The following is a 10,301-nucleotide window of genomic DNA, read 5'->3' as shown; positions in this document are numbered from 1 at the left end:
TTTGCTATCTATATCAATGTATACGGGAAACAGAAAATTGGCATTATAATAAGGCCCTTATTTCTGTTCGTCAATTATGGCAATTTTCCGTGCCAGACACCCCCAGACGGGTAGTCGTTAGGGCTAATTTTCGGTGTAACAACTTTTAGTTAGCAAGTTGCCCCTGGAAAGACAGGGGGAATCCGTGGAGGCGCCGTGTCCTGAAGCGAGGATCTTGGTAAGCACTTGTCACTTAATGGGGTTAATGACATCAGAGGGGGCGCGCGCTGGGATTAGCTAGTTCAAGAGTGGGCGGAGACACAGGGGGGGGGGGGGGGGGGGAGGGTTGTCAACTTGGACATGGCCGTGGAGAGAGACGCATTTTTAGAGCCTACAACTTCAAGTTTTGGGCTAACCAAGACTCTTCTGACCACGTCTACCCCTGTTTTGCCAATACCATAACTTACCAATTATGCCACAACGCCCCTATCCCACAAGCTAGCGAACCCCACATCCTAACCCATCTCACGATGTATCCTTGACTGTATCATCAATCATAAAGAATATAAATGGTTCTATCACAAGTTCAAGGTATTGACCTCATGAGCTCAGCAAAACTTGCGGTTTACCTTTAAATCGTCTATAATCGTCGTATATACTATATACTAAACCCAACTAGGGGGCCCAAACTCTATGTGCCTTCTCTCCAACCACAATAGCTTTCTACCAATAAAAAGAAAAGACTTCATAGCTTGTCAAGTTCAGAACAAGTGTTATCCAAAGTTTCGCTACAGGACCACAGAAAGTCGCCAGGGAGCCTAAATTTTGTCACTTCTTCCCTACCATAAGAGCTACCAACCACACATCGTTGTCCATAAGACGAGATGTCCAAACAAAAAAGACCGCTGCAGTACCCTAACAAGCCGCTATGGGACTCAAAATCTTATCATTTTTAGGTTTCATACCATGCAAGCATCAAGATAATTCATTCAGATATTCTCGAGTTGTCATGTTAAAATACAGACGGATAGACACACACACACACACTGCACTGACTGCCGAAAATGCTTGGCAAAGGTAGCTTCAAGTGAAAGTTAAAGTCGAAAGAGGTGAAACCACGTCTTTTTGTTTGTTTATGCCAACTACCGCTAGCATTCGGGAGACATTCTTAACAAGCTTGTTAACTTACATTAATTTCCCCATGTTACAAGAAGTGATCAAATAACATTAATCACAGTTAGATTGTACAGATAAATTGGTGAACCCCGGGACAAAAGTGTACCGCAGAGACTACAACTATGGCGTTGCCATTGGCAACGGTCAGTAAACATAACCGTCGAGTTCAGCCAAGATCGACGCCGCGGGAAAACTTGTAGTCAGACGATGACATGCTGACGACTGAGAATGGTAATTGAAGTGATTGTTGGTAAATAAGAGGAATGGTAACAATGTTAGAGAGTGGGTCTAGAGTAGTGGGATAGGGTGGGGTAATCTTGTTGGGAACGTTCATGTTCATGTTTGTTGGGGAAGGTTGAAGCCGAAATAAAGATTTCATCCATTATTTATAACCGTTGGAAAATTCACAGGAAACTTTCGTCTGGTAATAACGTCATCTCTCATACTGTAAATGCATTTAAGTTCGCGGGGATTTGATTTCGCGGTAGTGGCAAAATGACGTTTCGCGGTGGTTTTAAGTTCGCGGTAGCACCATGCAGTCTCTTCCTGCCATGGAAAAATGTTCGCGGTGGTTTTAGGTTTGGGGCGAAGCGGACACCGCGAAAACCGCGAACATTAAACCACCGCGAAAGTTTCTGCATTTACATTAATTCCAACGGATGCCATAATGATGCCATTTAATAAAAAAAAACATGAATCTAAAGAGATTTACAAAGATGTACAAATGCAGTACCAGTATTCCTGAGTTATCTACACTTCTTGCGAAGGCCTTGCGAATAAACTTTTTATTTATTTATTTATTTATTTTTAATTTTCTTTATGTGGCGATATTATGGCACTTGGTGGAATTATGAGAGTTAAATAAAACATTAACATTCATTCCTGGATATAAAAAAATTCATAAATGAAAGAGCGTAAACGATTTGCGACGTAATTTCTGCCACACCAGTGTGATTTTTTGTGTTTTGATTTTTAAAAATGTGAGACAATAAGGCCAAGGTAACTGCCCCCCCCCCCCCCCCCCCCACTAGCGGGCATGCACCTGCGTTACCATGGCAACCATCCAGACTGTTTACCGCGGCCACCGTTGTCAACAGTCTAGTCTAATGTCGCCAGAGTCATTATAAAAGTCACCACCTCTGTCCGACCCAATCCCCGTAACCCCTCCCCCACGTTCGACGCTAAGTGTCTGTGCGTGCCATTGTCGGGTACAACCAGTCCTGCAATTCTGTTATCGTTAGAGAACACAGCGGTAGGGCTGGCGAGATCTCACCGTACCTGTTCCAAATCTCTTTACTTTTCATATTCAATTTTGCTTCGCCTGCAGGCTAGTTATGAACATGAAAAGGCAAACGAGAGACTTTTCTAAAAGTGTTCATTATTTTCTTAAGTCGGTTTCCTTTCGTTTTTTTTTCTTTTGAGAACTTTTTTTGTGCTTTTCGCACCCAAATGGTGAAATTTAGGGCCACTTTCTATGTTATAGCATACACGTATGAAGGCATGATTTATATGTTTCTTCTGTATTCTTTTCAAAGAATGACGAACGGGACCTAGAAGCCACAGACTAGATGTCCTTTGAAAGATATCTACAAAATGTACATAGATGTTGGCACATTCAACAATTTAAGAATTTCTTTTGCTATTTTCTGTCTAGCCTTTTCATATACACATTGACGTAGGAGTTTGTAGTCTTATCTAGTTGTGCTGAATTCCGTAGTACGTATATAGAATTGAATCATTAAAGTATGTCTTTCAGATACATACCGCCTTCCCAACAAAGAAACCCTGTCCGCCATTGTTCGCTTCCAGAAGCACCTCTAACTGCCTCAGTCTGGTTGGCAGTTTGTTGTCCCAGAATTCAGCTTCCAGTGATGCCTGTCGGGAGTTTAAACATTTAAAAAAAATAACCGTTATATATTTTTTCCAATTTCTTCACGAAACGTTTAATTTGCTTATATAAAGCTAAATATGAATTGAATCCATGTTGATTTGACTATGTGGATTGCTGCGTGCTAATAAATAAAAAACGATTGGCTAAAAAAAATTGCATTCGTTATGAAATGTAAGTATTCAGACAGGTTTAGCAAATGCATGTTTGAGCACAGAGGGTATTGTATTCTGACCAAGATACTCTTCATTTCTGTTATTTCACAACTTCTTCTTTGACCTTAGACTTGACGTCGATATCCCATGACATTAATATACGTTTTTCGATACTATTCTGCTTTGTACGATTGATAATGTATTTTTTTAGAAACGATTAAAAAATGGATGCGCACTGGGATGTCATCCACATATTAATCAAATCAACATGGACTAAGTAAAAACCCAATCTAGAATGATGTGCACGAATTGTGACAGCTTTCAAGCAATATCCCATTCATCTTGATTTATATTGTGCTGGTGAATATTGTAATAAAACACTCAATGTACACATTAATATACGCCCGACGTAATACCTTAACTGTCTCTTAGGATTTGTTCTCTTTGTGCATGTATAATGGACAAGGAAAGTACGAATTATAGAACTATTACGTTGACATTGACACAGTGTTCGGATTTTCGTATTTTTACCGCTTTGTAAAGACATTGATAATACACCGACTTTATCAGATTGTCCACGGCTTAGGTACTTTTGAATAGGAAGAATATGGTTGACACAATTGAAAAATGTCTATTGCTAAAAGAAAAGGGTGAAAGGAAGCAAAAAAAGTAAGCTAAAACCAAGTTAAGTTACCGATGTGTACCCCAAAATACCGGCAACGCTAACATAAAGTTATATATTAATTCCGTGTTTGGATTTGTTATGTATTGAGTAATATGACAACAGCTCAAAGCATTGATTTGAGTTCTTAGGGAAAAATCTAAAAATCTGTAACTGTTGCTGTTCTGGTGTTCTTGTAGTCTGTACTGCATCAAGAACTCTTTTCTAAAAACATTTGACTACTGTAAATGTTTCTAAGTTCGCGGGGATTTAATTTCGCGGGAGCGGAAAAGGACTTTTCGCGGTGGATTTAAGTTCGCGGTAACACCATAGACTGCAATCTAATATCATGATAGAAAAATGTTCGCGGTGGTTTTAAATTCGCGGTGAAGTGGTCACCGCGAAAACCGCGAACATAAATCCACCGCGAACATTTCTGCATTTACAGTATACGTTTCATCTACCTCATATGGAGATCTGTAGTATTGGATATGATATATCTAGTTTGGCTAATAAGTATCAAACGTGGCTTTAGTAGCAAAGCTTGGGGGCTAGATCTGAACCTTTTGGAGGAATTTCAAAATAAAGGAATCGTTTCGTCGTATCTAATAGCAATAGTGGTCACCTCGTAACAAATATCTACACAGGTGGTTTCACTAAAAGAAATCTATTTTTCAAGCAAACGTTAAGTGTTCATAAAGAATTGCGTTCTTGAAAAGAAAGTCGCATCCTTACGAGTGCGTTAAAATATAGGATTTTGTGGGGTTTTTTAATTGCCATCGTAAAGATCATGTCAAAACAGTAAGAAATCGAGGCAAATGATAGGAAGAGTATGTACACAGTGAGTGAATAAAGCTGGAGAACATATACAAATAATTTTGACTATTGCTGCACAGAATACACTCATTTGTTGTTTTTCATAATGTTAGAAATCAAAAGAATAGACTATAATAGAGTTGTCTGTTTGAAATCGCTTGTTGCATTGTACGTTGAACATTAAATCGTTTTATTTGTAAGATCGCAATCCGAGATATATGAAATGCCTTTCAATGAAAGCAAAGACATGTGGATCACGCTACAAGTATAGCTGTACTTTGCTCTTTTATTGTTACAATAGCTTATTTTCTTGGAAGTACGGTTTCCAAAATACAGCTGTGAAAGTCTATTGGAAAGGAGCCCCGGCGACATACAGTTCCAGTTTGTAGTCTCATCAATAATGAGAAGACGTCGCGGAGATACGCATGAGCGGAGACAATAAGACATCCAAAAGACTTGAAGATGCCTCCCATCGCGATCTAATCCGGCATCTCCCGAAGGCAATTTCTTAGAGGCTTCGCTTGAATTATCTCCAAAGTTCGGCGTCGACCTGCGAACCCTTGCCAACCTCTTTGCCTAATTGGTGGGGCATCCACCGGCGCCGTTGCCTCGCACGGGGGAGGACGGGGGGACGAAAGACGGCTTCGGGCATCAATCGCACCGCTGTCTGGGACGCGACGTCCGCCCCGCCCGGGTCAACCCTCCCTGCTCCACCGGCAGACACGCCGGCTTCTCCGCGCGCCTAGGAGGCCTGAGTCGGGGTAGGAACTCACTCAAGAAAGTGATTATCCCGCATTACAATCACTTAGGAGGGACACCGCGGATAGCCAACCAATTTATAACTATTAGCCTCTTCCACCTCTTTGCTTACTCCAACGGTCTAGGAGAACACCTTAAGCGGTTAGACTGTCTTTACATCTTCCGACTCGGCTTGTAGACGGTTTATTTAGTGCCCAGACATCAGTAGAGAGATCTTGTTAGCAAAATTGGCTGGCCACTTTTCCATGGCGTTTGCTAATGACAACTGAGAACATCAAGTTCGTTAGACAGTGTGGGTTTGGTCGGAGGAAAGCTACAGTAGTAGTTACCGATATCGTGGAGCGCTGCTCTCCTGTTAGCAATTTCCCAAGTTCAGGGGTCAGCTGTCTCGCTGATTGTGTATTTTGGAAACATCACGGAAGGCAATTAACTCCCATCAAAATCACGGCCTGGAGAAGACCAGGGGCATCCGAGGGATTCCTCACCAATTAGGCACAGGCCAGGCGACCCAGCGGCCCGCCTGCTTTAAATTCCACGCTTGAACTTCTTTTATACACTAGTAGGATGGTACTAAAAAGGCCAGAGACAACTTTAAGAAATAGAAGATAGTTCTAGTTTTTGCAGCATCATGAAGTCGCTATAAAAAGGAACAGAAAGCTAACGTTGTCTTTTTTTATCATTTCAACAATGTCAAAAAGGTATCCTTTTTTCTGTGTACAACGTTTATTACATAAGTAGACAGAGTCGAAGTTTTCGGTGGCGAGAAGAAATTTTTTGGCACAAAAACGCACATATATTTTGGTACGCTAAATTGTGTACCTATAAATAAACGATGTGTACATACATATTGCATAAAGAGAATCTGAGAATCTGATTTTTGCTCTTACGCAGCGTATGATAAAGAGTACAATAATTAAAATCATGACGATCCGTCAACCCTTTCAATTTATTCTCCTTCAAAGCATGGAACACAATAGGCCCCTGCAGTTCCAGAGGAGCCGCCATGAGGACCAGAACTGCACCACGTTCTATCTGCCCCAAGACCTATCAAACACTAAAAAATCACGACCATAGCATGTCCCGCAAAGCGACATTGTAGCAAGTCGCTATGATGCCCAAAAGCTAAGGTTTCATGAAGACATACCCACTACCAAATATGCGCATGTTTTCTTGAGTTTGCTGTTTAGATTCATCCACAAATGATAGACTGAGAGATTGAATGAGAAAGGGAGGGAGAGAGAGAGGGAGAACGAACGAGTGAGACAGTGTCGAGAACGAACTTTTAAAACTCTCCCCCCTACCCTCTTCTCGTCATCTTTTTCAAAGATCGTCTTGAAGAAGTCATCTTTGATATCTTCAACAGCGTCCGTTATCTCGTCTGCTTTAGCCGCTTCCACGTTCGTATCACCATCAAAACCTGCGAACAACATTGCGTTATATAACACACATAGAAGCATCATTTCCGCAATAAATGATATTAATTATAACTTTTCAGCAAGATAATGTCCAAAACAAAAATTGCAAACAAAGTAAACAGTGGCATGACAAATTGTACACTTAACAAAGAAGCAAAAGTAAAATGTGGAGATAAATCAAAATGTAGTGACATCTATCTTGAAGGGTTTGGCTTGTTTTCGTATGCATAAACGAGTTAGATGGCTTAGAAAGAAGAGATTGTAGTTTTCTAGGAATAATTTGCTCCTTTCAGAAGAATATTGTGAACATTGACGGATAAAAAAGCACTGTGACTTTCGTGTGACAACTTGAAACTACAAAATAGAAATAAACAAAAATAATAAATCTTCAAATTCCACCTATTAGATGATAACAGATTCAAATGAGTAATGTTACATCCGTAAGTAATAATAAGAAAGCAATCTTTTATGTATCCAACTATTTTTGCACTGTGAGAGTTGCCATATCCAAAGAGATATAATCGAATCTGCTTGTGGCATCAAAACTCTTGAAATCTGCTGTACTTAGTACCCATCTAAGCACGTACATAGCTGTCTACATACATGGCCGTGCGTACATAAATGCCCACTTAGCCCCCTATTTTTGCATTGTGAGAGTTGCCATTCTAGTATCTAAAGATATAATCAAATCTGTTTGTGGCATCAAAACTCTTGAAATCTGCTGTACTTAGTACCCATCTAAGCACGTACGTACCTGTCTACATGTATGACCGTGTGTACATAAATGCCCACTTAGCCCCCTATTTTTGCATTGCGAGAGTTGCCATTCTAGTATCTAAAGATATAATCAAATCTGTTTGTGGCATCAAAACTCTTGAAATCTGCTGTACTTAGTACCCATCTAAGCACGTACGTACCTGTCTACATGTATGACAGTGCGTACATAAATGCTCACTTAGCCCCCTATTTTTGCATTGTGAGAGTTGCCATTCTAGTATCTAAAGATATAATCAAATCTGTTTGTGGCATCAAAACTCTTGAAATCTGCTGTACTTAGTACCCATCTAAGCACGTACGTACCTGTCTACATACATGGCCGTGCGTACATAAATGCCCACTTAGCCCCCCGGAGGTGTAGCGGGGTTTACGGCGACGTTTTACGTTAAGGCGGAGATGCCACATGTTTCCTCACGATAAACGCCATATCTCTTCATCTCCGTAATAACGGGGGTTGTAAAACGGCGGCGAACGAGACATTTCCAGGCCTTCATACCAGGCCTACTCAGGGTTGGACAAGTTTTCTAAAATTCACTTGTCCTATCGGGCAAGCGCAAAGAAAATTTACTTGCCCAAGTCAATTTTTAACTTGCCCAAAATTCAATCGTCCTGTTACTAGTATATCCATTTTTAATTTCAGCAATGGAATTCTCTGTTGGCCATTGCTCGATGTCATGACTGTAAAAAGTAACAAGTATATCAAAATTGCACTCTATCAATGGAAAAATCAGCTCGAACAGCAATTTCGTTTCACTTGCTCTGGACAATAGGGCTGGTGGACTTGTCCAGCCAAGCTACTGAACTTATAAATGTCCCCTTCAAGATTTCTGGATGAAGTGCTGAAATACTCAGACTGGAAATACTGATGTCCTAAACAGAGATACACACACACAAATGTGACTTACCCCCCTCTCGGGCTATTAGCCGCAGGATAGCTCTGGTTTGAGAGATAGTTGTGCCGTCGTCCAACTCCAGCCACGGCAGCTGGTTGAAGGGGCCGGTAAACTCGCCAGCTTTTCACGGAAATAACAAAAAAAAAGAGAATAGTTAGGTTCAATGGTCAGATTTATAATATCTTTTTCTAGTTTTGTATCATCACACCGATCTTTGGTACACATTATCTGAAAACGCTGTTATTTTCTATATCTTTGTTTCTATGTCTGTCTCTATTCCTCTATCTCTCATTTCCCTTCATCTCTCCCTCTCTCCCTCTCTTGTCTTTGTCTCTCTCTCTCTCTCTCTTCCTCTTTCTCTATCTTTCCTTTCCTCCATCTCTCCCTCCCCCTCCTCCTCTCTTTGTCTTGTTCTTCTTCTTTCTCTATCTTTTCTTTTCTCCATCTCTCCGGATCCATCTCTCCATCCCCTCTCTCTCTCTCTCTCTCTCTCTCTGTCTCTCTTCATCGTCATCTATCTTTCCTTTCCTCCATCTATCCCTCCCTCTCTCCCCTATCCGTCTTATTTGTCTCTCTCTCTTACTCGACCGAGGGAGACTTTACTGGAAAATTAATGGTTCTCCCATAATTTGGCATGCGGCTCCGCCGGACAATTTATCGGCAGTGCCGTCCGCCGATATCCCGTCTTCAGTCTCCCTAAAACTGTACCTTACAGCGACATCTCACATCCGGGGTCTTACAAATAGCGCGGACTTTTATGGGGCGCACCCTGCACGTGATGTCCCGGATGTGCGACAGGTTTTTCCCGGATGATAGTGACCCCGACTTTAGTGCCAAGTGACAATTTATTTAGACTTAAGCCCGGCACATCCATCACTGAACGGGGTTTGACAGTTTCGGGGCACGGTAGCGCGTGGATGGGAGAGCCGGGCGGGAGATGATAGCGGTGCCCCGGGTTAAACGAAATTAAAACACTGGGAACATCACAACGAGGGAGCTCCAGATCAAACAGGCTACCCTACTGGAGAACCGATACGGACAGGAAATAAGAAGAAACAATTTGATATCAAACAGAATGCTTCTCCCCGGGCTATCTTCTTCTGAAAAAAATCCCTCCTGTCTCTAGACGATAATTCACCAGGCTGTGCTTATATTTCATAGGAAAGATACCTTCTAGCATCTCTCTTTTGAAAGAAGTATTACCTGATTGGCTTGTTGCATACTTTAACACACACAGTCTATACACATTTAGCTATATGATGGTTACGCTGTGAGATGATTTCTCCTGTCCCTGGACGATCCTTTATCAGACTCTGTTTATATTACAAGGGATGCTACCTTCTAGCATCTCTCTTTTGAAAGAATTATTACCTAACATCTTGTTGCATAGTTTTACACAAAGTTTTATATGAAGTAGCGATTTTTAAGTGTCTATAGGATGGGTACGATGCCTGTAAACCCCTTTTCCACTAGACAGAGATGGCGCTGCGCTATCACTGCGACTTAAGTAGGATATGTGTAACCTTTGATTTCATACTGGGTATATCATACAGCATGTAAAAGTGTGTCCGAGAGGACAACAAAACACACAAAGACTGTAAAAAAAATCTTTCTTTTCTATACAATCCGTTGAGCGATCTGTAAAATTTTAGGTCGCAGAGAGAGCGCGGCGAGAGCGCCGTCCTGGTGGAAAGGGGATATAAGGATCTTTCTAGCCTGGTATCCAGCCGTATTATAGCTCCCGAGTCTATTCTGTCCTCTATGGTACGGTATTTGCAGAGA

At 41.3% G+C, this 10,301-nt stretch overlaps 2 protein-coding genes across 3 annotated transcripts in view; both read right to left on the bottom strand.

Moving 5' to 3' along the window:
• LOC118414804 overlaps window positions 1–10,301 on the bottom strand; it is a 1,072,569-nt gene that overhangs the window by 323,149 nt on the left and 739,119 nt on the right. The gene's annotated exons all lie outside the window — the stretch shown is intronic.
• The window catches only part of LOC118414830 (S-crystallin SL11-like), a 29,479-nt gene that overhangs the window by 4,944 nt on the left and 14,234 nt on the right, over window positions 1–10,301 (bottom strand). For both annotated transcript variants that reach the window (XM_035819094.1, XM_035819093.1), the window contains exons 4-6: window positions 8,532–8,639; window positions 6,736–6,851; window positions 2,920–3,030 (exon numbers count right to left, since the gene is read on the bottom strand). In XM_035819094.1, coding sequence (XP_035674987.1) covers window positions 2,920–3,030; window positions 6,736–6,851; window positions 8,532–8,639 — 335 coding nt within the window. The remainder of the gene's footprint in view (window positions 1–2,919; window positions 3,031–6,735; window positions 6,852–8,531; window positions 8,640–10,301) is intronic.

The sequence above is a fragment of the Branchiostoma floridae genome, chromosome 4 (genome assembly GCF_000003815.2).
Source record: "Branchiostoma floridae strain S238N-H82 chromosome 4, Bfl_VNyyK, whole genome shotgun sequence".
NCBI classification, from domain to species: Eukaryota; Metazoa; Chordata; class Leptocardii; order Amphioxiformes; family Branchiostomatidae; genus Branchiostoma; species Branchiostoma floridae.
This window is presented reverse-complemented; position numbering and strand designations above follow the sequence as displayed.